The 21,852-nt window shown below is 40.1% G+C and overlaps 1 protein-coding gene across 2 annotated transcripts in view; it reads right to left on the bottom strand.

Annotated features, from left to right (window-relative positions):
* adam8a (ADAM metallopeptidase domain 8a) overlaps positions 1–21,852 on the bottom strand; it is a 48,426-nt gene that overhangs the window by 19,730 nt on the left and 6,844 nt on the right. For both annotated transcript variants that reach the window (XM_067972585.1, XM_067972584.1), the window contains exons 4-15: positions 21,207–21,285; positions 21,027–21,103; positions 18,216–18,399; positions 18,008–18,073; positions 17,194–17,265; positions 15,321–15,490; positions 13,844–13,925; positions 13,046–13,197; positions 12,170–12,347; positions 11,133–11,222; positions 1,987–2,182; positions 393–495 (exon numbers count right to left, since the gene is read on the bottom strand). In XM_067972585.1, coding sequence (XP_067828686.1) covers positions 393–495; positions 1,987–2,182; positions 11,133–11,222; positions 12,170–12,347; positions 13,046–13,197; positions 13,844–13,925; positions 15,321–15,490; positions 17,194–17,265; positions 18,008–18,073; positions 18,216–18,399; positions 21,027–21,103; positions 21,207–21,285 — 1,449 coding nt within the window. The remainder of the gene's footprint in view (positions 1–392; positions 496–1,986; positions 2,183–11,132; positions 11,223–12,169; positions 12,348–13,045; positions 13,198–13,843; positions 13,926–15,320; positions 15,491–17,193; positions 17,266–18,007; positions 18,074–18,215; positions 18,400–21,026; positions 21,104–21,206; positions 21,286–21,852) is intronic.

Genomic DNA, 21,852 nt, shown 5'->3' on the forward strand with positions numbered 1-21,852 from the left:
ACATCATGGGGAACCTGGAAGTGGGCGGGTTGGAGCCGGGCTCCGGACCCACCCCGGGAATCCCTGATTTTCGGAGCCCCCCCGCCCCGCCGGCTCGGACATCCAAAAATTGAGCCCCTGGCACAACAACAACTTGCATTTATATAGCATTATTAACATAGCAAAACATTCCAAGACGTTTTACAGGAGTGTTACAAACAAACTTTGACAACGAGCCACATATGGAGATATTAGCTCAGGTGACCAAAAGCTTGGTCAAAGAGGTAGGTTTTAAGGAGCGACTAAAAGGAGAGAGTTGGAGAGGTTTAGGGATGGAATTCCAGAGCTTAGGGCCTAGGCAGCTGAAGGCACGGTCTCCAATGGTTGCATTAAAAAAATTTGTTTACACTTACTTTCTCCGGCATGCTTCATAAACATTTTTAGATGTTCTGCAATGAACATATTTATCTCCTTTCATATTCTGTTGAAAGCAGTCATCGTGTGCCACCATTGCACCTGTGTAATACCAGAGAAAATATTTCTCGTACTCAGTATGTCTGCTGGGTTTAATTAATGCATCCACAGAGAAAAAAAAACAGATTACACATACTGGCAATTTTTCAACGCAGAAAGTAACTTGATGAGAGTACTATGAATGACGGGCACAAAGTCATCATTATATTAACTTAATTTGAAAATATTTCCGTACTGAAAGCTTCTCTGTCAGATTGTGCAAGTCCTCAATTTGTGCATTTAGTGAAGTGGATGTTTTCTGCTGACATTGGCTAGGAGGACCTCCTTGGAATGCATCTGCTTCCCACTATGTGGGCCAATGCCATTGTTGACCTGGTTTCAAATTAATCTCACGTTACGGCTGGGAACTTCCTCGGAGCTGTTTCCGCTCCGCTGCTGTAACTTTGCCTGAAGTGCAAGGAAAGTGCGGGGCTTTTGCTGCTTTTCTAGTGAAGTTACGGTGATGGAGCGAGACCAGATTCGAGGATGTTCCTATGTCTCTGGCGTTTTTGTTTCAGCACTTTATCTCATTCATTTTCCATTACTCCCTTTGAGTACAATGTTAGCAACTATCAAGTCCCTTCAATTTGTTTTCAAGCATAATCATTTAACCCTTCTTTCCTGATTAGTCTTTGCTGTTTTCCGAAGATATTATCTTCCTGCCATATACAATTAGTAACAGGAAGATTCCATCATATAGCATTGGCAATCTAACTTTCTGTAAATTTCAAATGCATGATATTAGAAAGTGAAACAGAGATATACTAAATAATGAGTGGCTGTATGGTGGCACAATGGCTGTAGGAACAGAATTCCTTGTTGACATTTATGAGAAATGGGAAATTAAAAGCTTCCAAATAATAAATGAAGGGATTTTGGTCCTTAATTTGAAATTAGAGTTCAAAAATTCTGCAGAAACAAAACTAAAGTGAATTGTGAATTACATTATGTTTAAACAGAGTGAGGTGCAATGTCACAATTGTATTGTGATATCATTGCCAATCGTTTCTTACACGTAAAATTTATTTTTAATCTCTGTTTTAACAGAAGCTAATATAAAATATTAAAATGACATGAAAGTTAAAAATATTTCTACAAATATTAAATTACAAATTCAAACAACAAAACAATTAAACACTTATTTGTGATGATTGGCCTCTTAAAATAAAATTTTAAAAAATGACACGGAAGCAGATACATCATCATCTGCTGCATCTCAAGCTTAACATGACAGCCAACATGCTGGCTCAGTTATTGAGATCCAGAGCAGGCTATTCCACAAACTGAAGCTGTCTGAAAAAACTATAAGTGCAGCCATTGCTCTGTTGAAATGTAAAGTATAAAAATGACAATCAATACTGAAATGTGAAAGTGATAATAGAATGTAGAGTTTGAAGGACTTTCTATCTAAATGGCAGTGGAAAATGCTAGACATAATAGGATGCTTAACATGTTAGATTTTAGATGAGGTGAGTAAACATTTGCATAAAGTACCTGTTCCCCATAGAGTAACACAGTGCTGTTTATGAGTAGGGCACTGTCCATTGTAGCAGTAGCCTTCCCGGTTGCTGCAGGGTGAACCATTCATTTTGAAGTCATCTTCTGGACACTGAGCACTCACACCATTGCAGTAGTCAGGCAGATCACAGTCGTGCTGTGTGGCCCTACATAATTGGCCCGCTGGTTTGATCTGAATTAAAACAAGCAAAGAGTACTTAAAAGTCAATTCACAAAATGACAAAATAAATTATTTTAAGTTAAAGCATGCCCATAAAAAGCAATGGTAAGGCACAGTCACCACATTAGAGTATATAGATTACAAGATCCTGGATCAGTAGGAATTTGTGATGTGCAAATATGAAAATTGTAATGCCATTCCATGATATCCGTGTCGGGAGAAATTAGTCAGTTGAGTGTTATCAAAGCTATTTACAGACAGATTAAATACAGATTGATTATGGACAGTACAATCTATATCAATGATTTGGAGGAGGGGACCGAATGCAACATATCAAAATTTGCAGATGATACAAAGATGGGAGGGAAAGTAGAGAGTGAGGAGGACATAAAAAACCTACAAGGGGATATAGACAGGCTGGGTGAGTGGGCGGAGATTTGGCAGATGCAATATAATATTGGAAAATGTGAGGTTATGCACTTTGGCAGGAAAAATCAGAGAGCAAGTTATTATCTTAATGGCGAGAAACTGGAAAGTACTGCAGTACAAAGGGATTTGGGGGTCCTAGTGCAAGAAAATCAAAAAGTTAGTATGCAGGTGCAGCAGGTGATCAAGAAGGCCAACGGAATGTTGGCTTTTATTGTTAGGGGGATAGAATACAAAAACAGGGAGGTATTGCTGCAGTTATATAAGGTATTGGTGAGACCGCACCTGGAATACTGCATACAGTTTTGGTGTCCACACTTAAGAAAAGACATACTTGCTCTCGAGGCAGTACAAAGAAGGTTCACTCGGTTAATCCCGGGGATGAGGGGGCGGACATATGAGGAGAGGTTGAGTAGATTGGGACTCTACTCATTGGAGTTCAGAAGAATGAGAGGCGATCTTATTGAAACATAGAAGATTGTGAAGGGGCTTGATCGGGTGGATGCAGTAAGGATGTTCCCAAAGATGGGTGAAACTAGAACTAGGGGGCATAATCTTAGAATAAGGGGCTGCTCTTTCAAAACTGAGATGAGGAGAAACTTCTTCACTCAGAGGGTGGTGGGTCTGTGGAATTTGCTGCCCCAGGAAGCTGTGGAAGCTACATCATTAGATAAATTTAGAACAGAAATAGACAGTTTCCTAGATGTAAAGGGAATTAGGGGTTATGGGGAGCGGGCAGGAAATTGGACATGAAGCTGAGTTCGGATCGGTCAAGGCCCTGTGGGTGGCGGAGAGGGCCCAGGGGCTGAGTGGCCGGGTCCTGCTCCTGCTTCTTGTGTTCTTTAGATTTGTGGTTGGGATCGGATCAGCCATGATCTTATTGAATGGCGGAGCAGGCTCGAGGGGCCGATTGGCCTACTCCTGCTCCTATTTCTTATGTTCTTATATTAAAAGTGGGGTTTTCACATCAACAGCTTTTAAACCCTGCATGAGACAACGATGTTTAATATAAAATTAATGGTGGATTTGGTCTATTGCCACAATCAAAAGTGATCTGGCCGCTTTCTTACAGTATCATCACAGTCTGAAATTTTGTAAATGGACAAATCTGGCTTGCAGGTTACAAATTCTTATTCGGAATGCTCAGTAGTAGACTGCTGCTTGGACTTATTTTGAATTTACTACAATGAAAATGAAAAACAAAAGTGGTCTATAGTGACCAAATCACATCATCCCAGCAATAGGCTCCAGTTCCACAAGTTTCAGCCATTTCTATTATTTGCATTATGAATGCAAAGCCATTTGGATTTGTAAAAGGTTAATGATTCACACTTAAACATGGACCAAGAGACCAACAAAAGCCACTTGCAGTCTGTTCTAAAGGCAGTCTTCTCTCCACTACCCCAAACAGGGCATCTCTTTTTCTTTGTCCCCCAACTAGCTCCTGAAAAGGATCTCTCTCGTTCTCCCTCCCTCAATGTGGTTCACCTTGTCTCCACCCTCCAACAGAACTTTTCTCCTAGTCTTTTCCATCGGAGACAACACATTTTGTTTACATTGGGCCTCATGACGGAGGGAGTCAGCTGACCAGATGGGAATCATGAAGTATTGGGGGGAGGGGAAGGGTGCACCTGGAGTTCAAGGGCCCTGCAGGATGGGGTGGGGAGCAGTTGACGTCAACCTTATGAATAAGTTTGTGATTTTTAAAAAAAAAGTGTTTGTCATAAATTTTATTTTCAGTGTTACAGGTTATATGCAATAGCATCTGTAAATGACAGTGTTTTTAATAGAATGTGATTTGGTTATTTATATTTTAGATATAGCACTGGGATCTGATTGTTCAACCAACTAGATCACAGGGACCAGGAAACATAGTAAGATAGTAGGTACAGCACAGAAGCAGGCCATTCGGCCTATTGTGCCCATGCCGACTCTTTGAAAGAGCTATCCAATTAGTCCCATTCTCCTGCTCTTTCCCCATAGCCCTGTAAATATTTTCCCTTCAAGTATTTATCCAATTTCTGGCCTGTCATGGGCTGCGTTAGTTAAGGGATAATTGCTTCTTATAGAATAGTGTGCTGGCTCATTCTTCAATATCTCGGATCTTATCAGCTCCTTTTTCCTCCCATACTACGCAGGAGGTTGATGTTACAGGCAAACTGACGGTGGAGGCCCCTGAATACTAAATAAAGCAGAAGCAGATGCTTTCATTCACAGTTGAAGCAGAGAATATGTTCTGTATCCATCAGGAGTAAAACATCCTTTAGCTTCCCCTAGCAAGGTGCTATGATGTGACTAACAAATCAATTTTTTAATTTTAACCAGCAAGTTTGAAAAAAGGAAATTTGGAGAATCAGAAGGTATGAACTCTGACCTTTACATCGAGTCTATGGCATAGAAACATGCCATTCAGACCAACTGGTCTGTACCGGTGTTTATGCTCCACACGAACCTCCTCCCACCCTATCAGCATATCCTTCTATTCCTTTCTCCCTCATGTGTTTATCTAGCTTCCCCTTCAATGTTTCTATGATATTTGTCTCAACTACTCCTTGTGGTAGCAAGTTCTACATTCTCACCACTCTTTGGGTAAAGAAGTTTCTCCTGAATTCCCTATTGGATTTATAGGGACCTCATGCTACTACAGCATAAGCATTTCCCATTGACTGTATTTTTCACAACGTAGCTACATTTAATAATGTTCCCAAAACACTGGAATGTAGCCATGTACACTGATCCTTCAAATGCACTTTGATCATACACATCCCCCACCCGTCAAAAATACACCGGTCAGTCACACTCGCACCGTACAAACACGTTTGGCTCAGATTCAATGTCGCTGCTACACCCAAATATTTCTCAGATTTGTTTCCTTATTTCTTTCACAGGTGGAACTTATTCCTTACCGGCTAACAGAAGGTAGAAATGAGAGTGTGGAATAGATTCTTGTTAATTACAATGCAGTAATTGCATCAAGACAGAAACGCATCACACAACAATACCCAACCAATCGAACATTCCTGACTTGAGCATCTCAATCGGCATCCACATACTGTACCTTCAAAACTTCAATGACATACAGTTACAGCACAAGGAAGAATCAAAAAGAAAAAAATCTGCTTTCTTACCCACCTGTCCTAATACCATCTTTTGTGGTTCGGTGTCAAATTTTGTTTGATAACGCCCCTGTGAAGTGCCTTGGGACGTTTTACGACATTAAAGGCGCTATATAAATGCAAGTTGTTGTTAATGGATTTCCACCCCCCCCCACCCCCGACTCCAGCATGGTACATCACTCTCGTACACTATTCATAAATCAATTACCTAAAATCTGGAATGTCCTTGATTACTCTTCTGAGCCATTCCACCACCTTTATTGTTTTAAACACAGTTATTACAGCCTCAGACAGTGTTCCACACAGAGCCTTACTACTGCATCACTGTCACTATGTTGACATGTACTCTAAGTTTGCATTTGAAAGCACTGACGGCAGCGTTCATGGGTTTATTCAGTTAATGAACAGTATTAAATCTCAGTGCAGATCATGGAATTCTACCCATTCCCCAAACATCCTGCTTTCCCCCCGACACTGTGCTTCATCTGCTGCTGCAGACATTCTACTCAAATGGAAGGACCCCCAGACTGACCGAGGGAGGCGGGGGAGGAGGTAGATCTCTGCTCACAGCTCTCCAATCACCAATCTATTTTTGAAGCCAAATTATCTAATTTACAGTTTCTGTGTCCCACAAACTTTCACTTCAACAACTCTCTGGCGAAGCACTTAACTACTGCCTTTGGAAAGTCAAGATATAATATGCACCAATTTAGACACATAGGAGACGCAGTTCAGAGATTTTTAGGTTGGGATTTTTACTTCCACAAATAAGGAAGCCACAACCTCAGAAGGTTTACGTCAGCCTCAGGAATGGGGTAAGAAGTAATTGCACAGATGGTCATAGAATTTATTTTTACAAACAATGTTTTATGATTTTGTTGGTTGAGAGATGTGAATTAAGTCATACGAGGTCCCTGTCTCAGTGATGACACCACCACTATTCTGGGAAATGAATATTAATAATGGATGTTACCAGAATGCCTCGTATCTCACGCCTACTATATTGATGATTTTTTGATCATACTTCTCAGCAAGTGGAGGAGCCCAGTTACTGTGAGCCTCAACCAGCAAAAAAAAAACCTTCAACACAGCTACAAGAACCTATTCTGAAGTGCCAGATGTGTCACCTTGGCTCAAGCTGGAAAATCATGGGTTCAAGTCACATTCTAAGAGTTGAACATGTCCCAAAGTGCTTTACAGCAAATGAATTCCTCTTGAAGTGTAGTCACTGATCCTGTGACAAACACGTCAGCCAAACTGGTCCCACAAACAGCAATGAGATAATGATGAAATAATCTATTTTAGTGATGTTGGTTGAGGGATAAATATTGGCCAGGACACCGGGGAGAACTCTCCTCCTCCTCTTTGAATAGTACAATGGGATCTTTTACGTCCACCCGAGGGCGGATGGAGATTCGGTTTAGCGTCTCATCCGAAAGACGGCACGTCCGACAGAGCAGCACTCCCTCAGTACTGCACTGGGGTGCTAGCCTAGATTGTTTGCTCAAGTCTCCGAGTGTAACTTGAACCCACAACCTTCTGACTCAGAGGCGAGATTGTTTAGCACTGAGCCAAAGTGAACATCTCGAAGTTGTTTTACCAGTCATACTTATGTGCAACCTCCTAAAATCAACTTTCTTGTACTGGTGCTTTTTGCTGTGCCACTCGTCCTGCCTTTCACTTATTGTGTAGTCACAGGCGCTCCCTTGAATTTCACTGTATAATTACCAGACATTCACATCCTCATTGTTCCCTGAATAACAAGGCAGTATTAGTCATTTGTAGACTAGAAAGAAACGAGTGTCTATTAACATAACCCTTTAAAGCATCTCACAGGGTACACAGAGCTACAAAAAGAGAGCATGAAAAGAGACTTGCAAGAGATATCAAAACCAATATGAAGAACTTATAGTTATATTAGGAAAAAGAGGGTGGTCAGGAGCAGTGTTGGCCTCTTAAAAACTGAAAGTGGGGATATTGTCATTGACGATGGGGAAATGGCAGACATGTTGAATAATTACTTTGCGTCAGTATTTACAGTAGAAAGAGAGGATAGCATGCCGGAAATCCCAAGAAAACTAATATTGAATCGGGGACAGGGACTCAATAAAATTAACATAAGTAAAACAACAGTAATGAAGAAAATAATGAAGAACAAATCCCCAGGACCAGATGGTTTCCATCCCAGGGTTTTAAAGGAAGTAGGTGAGTACATTGCAGATGCCCTAACTATAATCTTTCAAAGTTCTCTAGATTCAGGAACTGTCCCTCTAGATTGGAAAATTATTAATATCACTCTGCTTTTTAAGAAAGGAGAGAGAGGGAAAACAGGGAATTATAGACCAGTTAGCTTAACATCTGTTGTGGGGAAAATGCTGGAGTCTATAATTAAGGATGGGGTGACTGAACACCTCGAGAATTTTCATTTAATCAGAGAGAGCCAGCATGGATTTGTGAAAGGTAGGTCGTGCCTGACAAACCTGATTGAATTTTTTGAAGAGCTAACTAAAGTAGTGGACAGGGGAATGTCAATGGATGTTATTTATATGGACTTCCAGAAGGCATTTGATAAGGTCCCACATAAGAGACTGTTAGCTAAGATAGAAGCCCATGGAATCGAGGGAAAGTACGGACTTGGTTAGGAAGTTGGCTGAGCGAAAGGCGACAGAGAATAGGGATGATGGGTAGGTACTCACATTGGCAGGATGTGACTAGTGGAGTCCCACAGGGATCTGTCTTGGGGCCTCAATTATTCACAATATTTATTAACGACTTAGATGAAGGCATAGAAAGTCTCATATCCAAGTTTGCCGATGACACAAAGATTGGTGGCATTGTAAGCAGTGGAGATGAAAACATAAAATTACAAAGGGATATTGATAGATTAGGTGAATGGGCAAAACTGTGGCAAATGGAATTCAATGTAGGCAAATGAGAGGTCATCCACTTTGGATCAAAAAAGGATAGAACGGGGAGCTTTCTAAATGGTAAAAAGTTAAAAACAGTGGATGTCCAAAGGGACTTAGGGGTTCAGGTACATAGATCATTGAAGTGTCATGAACAGGTACAGAAAATAATCAATAAGGCTAATGGAATGCTGGCCTTTATATCTAGAGGACGAGAGTACAAGGGGGCAGAAGTTATGCTGCAGCTATACAAAACCATGGTTAGACCGCACCTGGAGTACCGTGAGCAGTTCTGGGCACCGCACCTTCGGAAGGACATATTGGCCTTGGAGGGAGTGCAGCGTAGGTTTACTAGAATGATACCCGGACTTCAAGGGTTAAGTTACGAGGAGAAATTACACAAATTGGGGTTGTATTCTCTGGAGTTTAGAAGGTTAAGGGGTGATCTGATCGAAGTTTATAAGATATTAAGGGGAACAGATAGGGTGGATAGAGAGAAACTATTTCCGCTGGTTGGGGATTCTAGGAGTTGGGGACACAGTCTAAAAATTAGAGCCAGACCTTTCAGGAGTGAGATTAGAAAACATTTCTACACACAAAGGGTGGTAGAAGTTTGAAGTTTGGAACTCTCTTCTGCAAACGGCAATCGATACTAGCTCAATTGCTAAATTTAAATCTGAGTTAGATAGCTTTTTGGCAACCAAAGGTATTAAGGGATATGGGCCAAAGGCAGGTATATGGAGTTAGATCACAGATCAGCCATGATCTTATCAAATGGCAGAGCAGGCACGAGGAGCTGAATGGCCTACTCCTGTTCCTATATTCCTATTAAATCTCACCCTCTTACCCCCAAAAATTTGCTGCAATGATCACAGAAATAAAAAGCAATTATTTTATATTCAGCTTCATGGATAAAAACTAAAGATGGATGCGTTTCCCACTCTTCACTCACTCAAAGGCTTCAGCTATGCAAGAGGATAAAGGAGTTCCTTAGCAGAATTTGATACCAGTCACAGCAATCCAATTAAGGAGTTGAAATTACATCATAGACCACCATAACAATGCAGAATATTGGATCGGAGAGGTAGGATCTGGTGGGATATTGGATTGATGACTCGGGACCTGCAGCATTACCAGGTTATTTGACAAAATAATACTTTTAAATAGAAAAAAAAAAGTATGGTTGTATATCAATGAACTTGAGTTGGACAAGAAGTTTTATGGTGGACATGCAGAGTTGTGTAATATTATCCTTCAATTAAGCCAATCAAGGTTTGGGGGGGGGGGTGGGGGGTGGAAGAGACTGGAGATATCAGCGCACAGAATAACATCAGACCAACAGTTTTGTCATTTCTATCACACACAAACACTAATGAAAAATCTTGCGTAATATTTAGTTCAGATTCAGCAGTACTGAGAATCTAAAACATGTTCTCATTATAAACAGTACGTTTTAAGCATGTCATTTTCACATCGGCAGAGCCAGTGACCAAGGTTTCAGGAATGTACATCCTCACTCTCAAAGCTCAGGCGTAGGTGAGTAACTAGATGCAGCTTGCACAAACAAGTTAGAAAATTAGCCTTTTCCTTTGGATTCACCGACTTTAACTTTTCTCTTTATGAGGCTAACTCCTTGATTGACCCAACTTCAGAGTTAGTCCATGCAACATTTTGGGCATTCAGGTGTGGGAGTAACAAGACTAAAATAGGGGTTCAGAGGAAGCTACCTGCCACTCATGCATGACATATTCTCACTGCAGTTGCAAGCACCTACTTATATATGAAGAATCATGACCTGCCGCCCCAAGCTCAGCCTTCATCCCCACCATACCCCACCCCATTTTCCAAGTTCAGAAACACTCCCACCCCCGGTACCTCTATATCTTTACTCCTTCTCACCACACACATCTGCTGTGAGCAGCAGAACCACTACGTTCCTCCCTAGCGAGAGGAAGAAGGCCACAACAAGCAAAGCTCAGGCCCAGCAAAACTGCCCACTAACCAACAGCAGCCAATGGAAGGGAGAAGCAGCATCTGGATTATGATTTGCAGTCCAATTGATGGAAGGGACTCTACATCATTATTACATTCCCATGGACAACACTAGTAGAGATGGATAACACTTGCAATAATTCAGCACTTCAGACAATGAATTTGTTTTGGAATATGGTAACTATGTTGTGTCAGTAAACAAAGCAGCCATTCTACACCAGGAACATGTCACAAACAGGAATGAGACGAATGACCATATAATCTATTTTTTGGTGATATTAGTTGAGGAAGCCATGGAAGGACACTGGAAGAACTCTCTACTCTTATCCTCACTGTGCCATGTGATATGTAATATCCATCTGAACAGGCAGACGAGACCTCCAGTTAATGTCTCATCAGAAACAAGGCACCTCCGACTTCCTCAGTGCTGCACAAGTGTGTCAGTCTAGATTACAGCCTCAAATGTATGGATCAATATTATTACTGTAAACAACGATAATTACAGGTCACTTGTATTTGTACCTTGCAGTTCTGGCAGCATTCTCCATCAGAACACTCCACTCCCTCCTTGAATTTGCAGGTCGTAGCATTGCAACAAGGATTGGTACATTCCTATAGGGCAAAAAACCAATCAGTAAGAGAAAATGAACTCCAGGATAGCAGCTGGTGACCACCTTAATTAAGGAATTATGTTTCAATTCAAATGCAAAAAAAACGTGTGTCATAAATTACAAACTGAAAATGAACCTCTGACGCTAACAATAATTTAGTACAAATTTAAAAAAACACAGCAACAGCCTATTAATTCTTCCAATCTGCCAAGTAATATAAAATAACTCGTGGGAGACTGTTTGCAGCTACAGGTCTCTGGTGTTGGGGCTAATATTTAAAGTTCTTGTTAAACATTGCTGCTGGGAGCTATGCAGTTTAGCTTAAATTAAATCAGCAAAATGGCAAACTCTTCCCTGACTAAACAGAAGAGCAACTTTACATTTACTAGTTTGGTGGTCAGGGTGAATTTGAAACTTCTGGTCTCAAATTCTCTTGATACGGTCTTTTCTGTCCTTAAGTGTTCCAGATTTTGTTTTCAAACAGTCTGCTCCCCCCTCTCCCCACACACACAAGCTTAATACACTTAACACTCCTGTGAAGAGCCTTGGGATGTTTTTACTACGTTAAAGGCACCTATATAAATGCAAGCTGTTGTATCCTATTAACTATGAACTACAGTAATATCTAGTTGAGAGCATGGGCCAGTGTCATGCTCTCAGTTCTCTGGCAATGCTGCTCTGAAACTGGCAGTGAAGTGGTGACTTGGTTTGACTCACTGTCTGATTTCAATTCTTTTTGATAAAGTGTTCTCACAGCTGAGATTGGAAGATTGCCCTGGGAGGCAGTGTGTGTATAAACCTATGTCACACCACTCTTTGGTTCACGGCACCAATTTTGTAACATACTGTTGTGAGCTTTAGCTTGTTAAAGTTTTGTTCATAGAAAAGTGAACTCATTTTTTTGAAAAAAAGAGTGGATGCTTTAAAACTAAGGGAATTCAGTATTACCTTAACAGTGCCACAATCGCACTCCTCCCCACGCTCAAGAAACTGATTCCCACATGCTGGACTTCCGTACAGTTCATCTGCTCTGGGGCTGTTCAATAGACAGTTTGTCATTTCTGATGTCAGAAACTTCTGCAGCTCTTGATGACTGCAGCTGCTAAAGCTTTTAGGGAACACTATCCTGCAAACAAATTGAGACAAGAGCAGCAAATAAGGTTTTGGGGCAAGATTCACATTACCTTCAAATTATCCCATTTTTTAATTTGTAAAAAATTAGAATTAAAATGAAACTTTTGATTATCACAAAACCAGAACGTTCAAAATTGAGCATGGCAAAGTGAAAACAGAGTTGCGATTTATGTTACTTCAGTATCACCAAGGTGCAAATTAACATAAAAAGGAGAGTCAACTGTAATGCTGTGCTAACTTAAATGACAGCACAGAGCCTTTCTCCAAACTGTACTATAGCTGCTAATTGACGCTGTGTAATACCAAATCAAGTGTTAATATAGTTGGGGGTTTCTTCTCAGTGAGTTCCCCCTCAGAAAACAATTTAAATTCAGCCAATATGGGAAAAAAATCTCATCCTCGACCAACTAGAATTTGAAAAGCAGTTAAATGTAATTCTTCACTTTGGAACACCCTCATGCACTGGTTGAGGCATTTCATGCATTATATTGATGGAACGACGACATAAGAAAGTGCTATTTAAAAACACAAAAGTATCCAAACATTTCTACTTTCTCACTATACAGAAGATTTAAAAACTTGAAACCAAACACAGGTATTTCCTTCAAATATCTAGTGGCATAACATTACATTGACAGCTAGGCAATTGGTTCCCTCTTTTGGGCTTGTTAATGACAGTTCTATTCTTACCCTGTTTTCGCTGCCATGACACAGCCACCATTGTCCTTTGATGAGTCGCAGCTACAGTGTGTATTGTGATCTTCATCGTGAGACATGCCCAAATTGTGACCCATCTCATGCGCAATCGTTGATGCCAATCCTATTGGGTTCCTATTGTGGTCCTGAATATAATGGATAGAATATAATTTAGAAATTATTACCATCAAGAATATGGGTCAAAGTAATGAGATTTGATTAAGGCCGCAAGTATTATAGCGCTGCATAACTTGTGTTACAAAAATAACATTACCACAAAACAGTTACCAAAAATGCAAGCATAGCTGAAACTGTTTGACTCCCAAAGACTAATGTATAGATCGTCCTGCCAGCTGAACGCATGACCTTTTAATCTCCATTAAAAAAAAAATCATGCATTCTATTGATAGGCCTGTCTGTCACTTAATCCCACTCAAGTGAGTTTCACAGTATTTCTTAGCTGGGCTACTAGATAGAGAACAATGAGGACGGGAGAGGTTCCATTTAATGAAGAGTGAAAAACTGGCATCTTCCATCTCAGCCAAATTGAATTATGCTTTTTGCTGGCTGCCAGTACCAGTGATGACACAACTCTCGTACATATTTGTTGAAAGCAGTAGGTTTGTTGTTTTTAATATTTAAAAAATTGAATATTTTTTTATACAAAAAGGTTAGACAGGGGGGTTTCTTACTCCATAATTTATGTTCTTAAATGAGGATTTTGAGAAAGGGGGACTTTTAGTCTTTCAAATTGTACTAGGTGCCATGAAGATACCAGCATGCATAATTTACCTCATTCACTCCACCGGACTGATAGGAGCACATGGCAGATTTTGTTGCCAATCCAACAGTTGTTCCTTCAAAACTTATTCCACTGAAAAAGAGAGATATCGAATGTAACCAATAATATTTTTTGCAAATGTTAAAAATAACATTGTGATAATGATGGTTAATTTTAGGAGATCCTGCAAAGAAAATCCAGATACATTCTCAAACCCCTGGAGAATGGTAATATTAAGAACTGCTAGTTCAGCACTACAGTAACTGAAGCCACAAAAACTTTCCATTATTCACCAAGATGGAAAACCTGAGGTTGCTTACACTAGTCAATATGTAACCTTCGGTAACAACTATTTTATAATTTGTTCTCGGGACATGGGCGACGCTGGCAAGGCCGCATTCATTACCTGTTCCTAGTTTTCCTATCACCCTGAACCATTGCAGTCCTTGTGGTGATGTTGCTCCCACAATGCTCCATAATATTAGCCAACGACGATGAAGGGACAGTGATACGTGTCCAAGTCAAGATGTTGTGTGACTTGGAGGGGAACTTGAAGGTGACGGTGTTCCTGTGACATTAATGCTTTGTCCTTTTTTGATGGGGAAGAGGGTGCTGAAGTTAACTTGATGCACTGCATTCCGTACATGATGGAGGGGGTGCATATTGGGCCCAGACGATAGAGGCGCCAATCAAATGAACTGCTGTGTCTGGGATGGTGTCAAGATTCTTGAAAGTTGTTGCGGCTGCATCCCTATAGGTGAGTGGTGAGTATTCCATCACACTCTTGACCTCAGCCTTGTAGATAGGGGATAGGCTTTGAAGGATCAGGAGGTGGACCATTTGTTGCAGAGTACATATCTTTGTCCCTGCTCGTGCAGCCTTGGTCTTGATAGGGCTGATCCAGTTGAACTTCTGGTCAATTGTGGCCTCCAAAATGTAGATGGGGGAAGGGACTCGGTGGTGCAGTGCCTTTGAAAGTCAAGAGTTGGCTGGGCTTTGTCTTGTTCGAGCTGGTCATTACTGGCGCTAATGTGGCGTGAATGTGTAGCTCTAACTTGTCAGCACAAGCCTGGATGTTATCCAGGTCCTGCTGTAGGTTGGTATCTTGCTGCCTCATTATCAGAGGAGTAGGGAAATGAGCTGAACACTGAAATCATCAGTGAACAGCCCCAATCATGACATTATGTCAGAGGGGAGTCATTGATGAAGCAACTGAAGATGGTTCGACTGAGGACACTTCCCAATCCCATAGAAAATTACAGGCATTTATTACCTGAATAGTTACAAATTTGATTCCCTTATTAAGTCACATGGAATAATAGATCTAAAAAGACAATAATTTTCTGGAAGAATCTCAGAACCTGATCCAATTTTTAGACCCGAGCAGCTATTAACAATTCCCATGCCAACAGTAAACCACATATTTAAGATATTTATATTACACTAACAACCGCGTCGTTCCGAATTTGGTGTTTTCTAGATACTTACGTGACAAACTGTGCGTTATCGTGTTTCTTCTTTAATAGTAGGTCCTTTCCACGCCACTTAAGGAAGTTATCTAGAGTGGTATCAGGATTTGAGCTGACAGCAATTTTGTTTGAACGTGTCCATACTTCTAACCCAACCAATGCTACACGGATATTTAATGATCTGTACAGCTAACAGAAGTGAAATACAAAATCAGAACAATGTAATGCAATACACAATTAAGGTTTTAGAAGAAGCCATCCAATTTACCAAAGTATTTGTTAAAAGCATTATAAATAAAATAAAAACTATCCTCTTAATATATTTTTGTTGTGTGGAATTCATAGTCAAAGGATTTCATTAATTTCATGCATGAAACAGGCCCGTTCTTCCCTGTCCAACGATGGGCCACAATCTCAGAAGTGCCATGCTTACACTACCACTGCTTTCTTCTCTTTCCCTAGAAATACTGGTGGCCCTCCCGAACAAGGCTATCCAATTTAGACTTGGATTGTAACCACTTTAAACTGGGTTGAAATTCCTAAATGTGTTTTTACAAAGGACCCTTGCAGCCAAAAGAAATAAAAGAGTTTCATTCATCATACTGGGCTGGATTCAAAGCCAGGTTCCAAAGATGAATGGGCATCGAGGGTTGTTTTTTAATTCATTCATGGGATGTGGGCGTCGCTGGCAAGGCCAGCATTTATTGCCCATCCCTAAATAGTTGATAGTTTGACAGTCTTCTAGAAATAGCATTTCAACAGAATTTATGTATTTAAAATGGAGTACTTTTGTATACTTAATCTTAAAACTCTATTGATGTACAAGGATATGTTATATTATGCAGTTTTACACATTCATTTTTAATGAATCCTTCTTAAAGCACATGGAAAACTAAGGCTGTTACAAAGAAATCCATGAAAAGTTAAAGAACTGTTTAAGAATAGTCTATTGGCTTTGAATTCCTATGTGAAATTAATTCAGGTAGTTTCAATCGAATTCCTATTGAGAACGGGCGCAGAGCAGAAAGTTAATTGGCCATCTTATGTGGAGAAGTCAGAGGATGGTTTATGTGGAAAATTGTCACACTCGTGCAGTAAGGGATGCTCTTCTAAGGTTGTGGAACTTTGTTGAGTAGAGATAGCTTTTCCATGTATCTATATCTATCCTATACTTGACCTGGGACTGTTTGATGTGATCACTGGGTGCCCAAAATGGCAAGTGTTAATTTCACAGCACTAACATCCTTTACTTTGATTAGTGCAAAATTTTACAAACTTCCCCATTCATGCAGTGTTGTAAAATATGTTACAGGTAGCCAGATTGTAGAATATTTATTGTAAACTATAAAATAATTAAGTATAAGCAAAAACATTTAGTATTTGAGGAATTAATATCTATAATTAAATTGATTCAATAGGATAATACAGACAGATAAATATTTCACAGGCAACGTAGTTGGAAAGAAACAACATTTCCTTTTAACTCTGTCCCCAATTTTCTTGCTGGATTTGCCCATTCACATTTTGCTATTTTTTATTTTTGGAGCCACGTCTGATTCCTTTGTTTTCCAATCCTTTTCAAATGCCTATGATGATCCTCGTATAGTCTTATTTACTTATGAACGACTGATTCCATTATCTGCCTTTTTGTGAAAATAGTTAAGCATATTTGACCTTGATATCAACTGGTTTTCTCTTCCCCTCTTTGCTTTGATCGGTCCTGCTAAGGATCCTCTCTAAAATGGTCATGCTAGTTCCAGTGAGGGGGTCCCACACCAAACAGTAACCTATCTTCCTCTTTCAGATGCTGATTGATGCTTTGCAGTTCCTGTTTTTATTTCTGATTTCTATCATTTGTATTTTTTTCTCTTTTATTTAGCTCCCCCAATTACCTTGTCCACATGGTTTGCTATTTCCATCATGCGTTGTCGTATTGTTAGAAAGTCTCTGTTGAATTTTTGATACTGAAATGAAAAATATCCAAATGAACTTGACTGATATAAACCAAAACTTTCAAGAAGTTGTTGCATAAACCTACCTATGAAAAAAAACCTTCGCTAGGTTCCCCTGAAACAAAATCACTTCATTTATTTATTGAACGATGATCACCCTCATTTTGATTCTGTGGTCTTCCTCACTGATTAGTTTAAACATTTACTGACACACACATCCAATGTTTCTGTGCCTTTGTGAACTTGGATGGAGACTGCAAGGACTTATAACAACAGGAGCTCCACAATGACCAGAAACAGGACAATTGAAACCCAATTTGAACAGTGGATTTCATTTATTACAATTATATTAATCAACAATAGTGTGACAAAAATTTTCCACACAAATACCGGACAATAGGCAACCAACCAACCCTAGGACTCAAACTGATTACATGTGCTTCAGAGACTTCTAATACTACATGAGGTTATTAAGTTGTCTTCAACATGGATTGACAAATTTTACAACTAAATGTTAAATTACATTAAGTTTCAATATTAACAACATGAGCCACAACTTGATCAGTAGAAATATAATGCAATATGAAAAACTGTCTATAAACAATCATTTTTCTCCCAGAATGGCTATTGGAAGTGTATCTGTTCTTTGAAATCAGATGCTGAAAGTCTTGGCTAGTTAATAGAATTCAAGGCAAATTGTAAAATTTAACCAGCTTAAAAAATGCATCCTTATTTAACGTGAGAGCAGGTTTACCTCAGCATTGTCAACGACTAAGAAAAGTTCCACATATCGGGTGCCTTGTGAAACCTGTGCAGATCTCTAAAAAAGGGGAAAAATAGACAATTTGAATACAGTTATTAACATGAAATGTAAGGATTAACATGACAGCATTTATCCAAATGTTTTGCTTGTAGTTGTAAAAGTATCACAAACATGAATATAGTTCAAATGAGTGTCGTACCCTGCCAGGAGGTTGGTAAAGTGCTGCCATTTTGGGTCCATTGTCATAAAGTGTAAAGTTATGCGTGCGGCACGCTCCACGTTTAACTCTCAGGTGCTCCTGCCTGTACAATGCATGTTCCCCAGTTTGAGCTCCTTCCAGTGGTTCAATTAAGTAGACCTTACTCCCAGCCATGAGAATCCCCCTAGAGTAACACAAGGCAACATTACCAAACACAGCGATACTAACTCGATGAATGCTGATGGCAGTTTATAAAGGACGGCCAAATGTCACAGAAGATAAAAGGGGAGGGAAAGTCTAGGAGGAATACTTGTTATTCAAAGTACTCCCATTATAAAAGAAAAAGTATGGAATTAGCAGGAATTTATTTGCTGTTTTTCTGGCATGGATTTGCTCAGCATCTTTCTCCCTGCAAGGCACTCTGGTCATGTCAGTTCTGGAATGGCACCATTGAAAACAGGGAGGAGGAAAATGTAACTTCAAACTGGCCCAGTGGCAGTTCCAACCCAGCCTGACCCTGGGAAACCACACTACAGCTGGGATGCAAATGTGCCAACATGGCTGCATGGGTCAGGTGGCTCTGGACTCGCTCTCAGCTTGGCTCAGTATTCACGCTCCCCACTGTATGCAATAGAGCTGCTCTAGGACACACGTGGACCTTCTCCTCATTGGACATCACTGCAGCAAGGGATCACACTCTACGCTCTCCTTGCTGACAGGAAAATTGACACTTGAAAAATGTCAAACAAATTTCAGAAAATTTCAAGAACGAGAGACTTCAGTTTTGTGGAGAGACCAGAGGAGCTGGGATTGTTCTCCTTAGAGCAGAGAAAGTTGATGGAAGAAAGAATGTACGTGTCTACAGTGCCTTTCACGAACTCAGGACGTCCCAAAGCGTTTTACAGCCAATAAAGTACTTTTGAAGTGTAGTCACTGTTGTAATTTAGGAAAGGGGAGATTTAATAGAGTTGTTCAAAATTATGAGGGGTTTTGATAGGGTAAATAAGGAGACACTGTTTCCACTGGCAACAGGGTTGATAACCAGAGGACACAGATTTAAGATAATTGGCAAAAGAACCCGAGGGGAGATGAGGAGAAATTTTCTTTTACGTAGCGAGTTGTTATGATCTGGAATGGACTTTCTGAAAAGATAGTGTAAGCAAACTCAATAGTAATTTTCAAAAGGGAATTTGTAAAGAAAAAATTTGCAGGGCTATGGGGAAAGAGCAGGAGATTGGACTAATTGGATAGCATTCTCAAAGAATCGGCAAAGGCACGATGGGCTCAATGGCCTCCTTCAGTTCTGTATTATTCTATCATTCTATGAAATTTACCATTTTCTTCTGTAAAAAGAGCAAAGAACTTTGAGTAAAAAGTACTTCACTAAGACTTTCCTTCCTGTTTGAGTTTGAAACACTAGAATTTGGAATGGCTTTGCGAAAGATGTGGTATCTGTTGTATTATCTACACTGCACATATTATTATTTAAAATCTCTCAATAGAAACCCCAATATCATGTTTTTATACTCCAACTTGAAAATAACATTGTACTCCATTATTAAACAGGTATTGCTTGTTTAAAACCATTTTCAGATTCCCCTCATCCAGTTACACTGAACATTAATAACTTTTACTCTAGCTTAATGCAAGATAATTTGAAAGTCCACCTCAGCATAGCTTTCAGTACTTCAGTATGTGGTTGTATAATTAAATATAGCTTAAACCCAAATGAATTATAGCTCTTATTTTTTGTGGCACTAATCAATTATTTCAATACTTCTTACGCTGCCTTTCTCAGGCAGTTTTATTGTTCGATCTGCAGTGTTGTGAATGAATACTTCTTTTCAGACTATTTCTATTGTTCACTGTAGAATTGTTTTGGCAAAGTTCCACAATTTGGCAGCCATTTCTTAGTGCCAAATGTACTGTACCTTGTACAGACTGGTCCATTACTCCCCTATATATTAATGCTTACACTATTGGGCTTTGGGAAAGTCATGCTTTTACTGCAAATCAGAGGCTATCGTATTACACCATTACCCAATAAAAAAAATCAAGCCACTTTATACTTTAACAGAGCTTTCCTACCCATGGAATATTTAAGTGTCAGTCTAACTGCATAGACTGCTGTGGTCTTTCAACTATATGGTTATAGGTTAAATTACAACTGATAGTTACTAACTAAATTGAGCTAACACTGTTGAAAATGAGTTGTATTGGTCTTAGCCTGCCTGCGAGACCGAGTATCAGAAAGGAGGAGAGAAGGGCCGATCCATGAGGTGAATGCCTTTTATAGCACTGCTTATGGGCTAGGAGGAGCAGGAGTGCTCCCTCCAAGCCCAACAAGCTTACCTGCCCGGTCAGTCGCCCCCTCCCCTCCCAAACAACCCCCGATGGCCGACCCCCATCCCGACCTCTGAACTTCTGCATGGCTCCGATCTTCCGCCGACCCAATCACCTCCTGGCTCGCGATCTTCTCCAAGGCCCCCCATGTCCTCCACGGCCCACGATCTCTCCCTCCCTCCTCTCCAATTCCCGGCTGCGTTCCCTCCTGACATGCAGCCAGCCTGTCAATCTGGCTGGTTGGCATGCAGGAAACCCGGAAGCAAAACGAATTACCTTCAGTTGAGTTGCGATCGCAGATTCTGACGCACTCAATTTGCTTCCGGGTTTCCCACACAAACATCGACCCACCCACACACTCAATTCCCGGCTCCGTGCTAAACTCATGCCCCTGGTGCCAAATGGGTTCTTAGAGCAAAAAGTGGTATAAAAAGACAGCTTAAAAGAAGTAAGAGTGCTATTATATACCTGAGTCCAGCGCAGGTGCTGATACTGACAGAAGAATCATTGATGCCTTCAATAACACCGTGATAATAACAATGATCCTGTGATAAACCACACGGTTATAATTTAAAGTATCAGCAGAATAATAAAATATAAAATATTTTAACTAAGCCAATTGTTGTCAAGTAAATGGCAGAGAAATACCTCAAATTGTGGTGTTTCTACCACTTCAGTTCCATTTTCCAAGTAATGGGTTTCAGAATAATGTTTGACCAGTAGACCCCTATTAAAGCACAATGTAAAATAATTGGCACCGTACTGAGGAGTTTCAATAAACAATTGAGAGATGAGACAGCTGTATATAATCCTGCATCCTTACCATTTTGAAATTAAACCTCATTGCATTGATTTCTACTCTAACTCATTCTGTGGAGCTCCTTAACTCCTCCAGCTTTTCCTTCCTCCATAAGCTTGGCATCACCTAATCACTAGCTCTTAATTTATCTCATCTTCTCCCCCAATAATTTCAAACTTAGTGGTATCCTGCAATATGGGTATTGGTCCTTCACTTAGGTTTCTTCATATTAATCTAAAACTAAATGCAATCTACTTAACAGTCCTGAGTACATAATGCTGAAGAAGTAAATGGTCTGCGATTAAAAACTTAAAGGCCTCATTCTCCATCATATTATGAATGGAAATGTGCTGGGGACTGTACTCATGATAAATTGCTGGAGATCTGATCAGGTCAAAGAATTAGTAAAATGTAACTTGGAAATATATCGCCGTTCCTTCATCCTCATTGGGTCAAAATCCTGGAACTCCCTTCCTAACAGCACTGTGGGAGAAC

The sequence above is a fragment of the Heptranchias perlo genome, chromosome 36, assembly GCF_035084215.1.
Source record: "Heptranchias perlo isolate sHepPer1 chromosome 36, sHepPer1.hap1, whole genome shotgun sequence".
Taxonomy (NCBI): Eukaryota; Metazoa; Chordata; class Chondrichthyes; order Hexanchiformes; family Hexanchidae; genus Heptranchias; species Heptranchias perlo.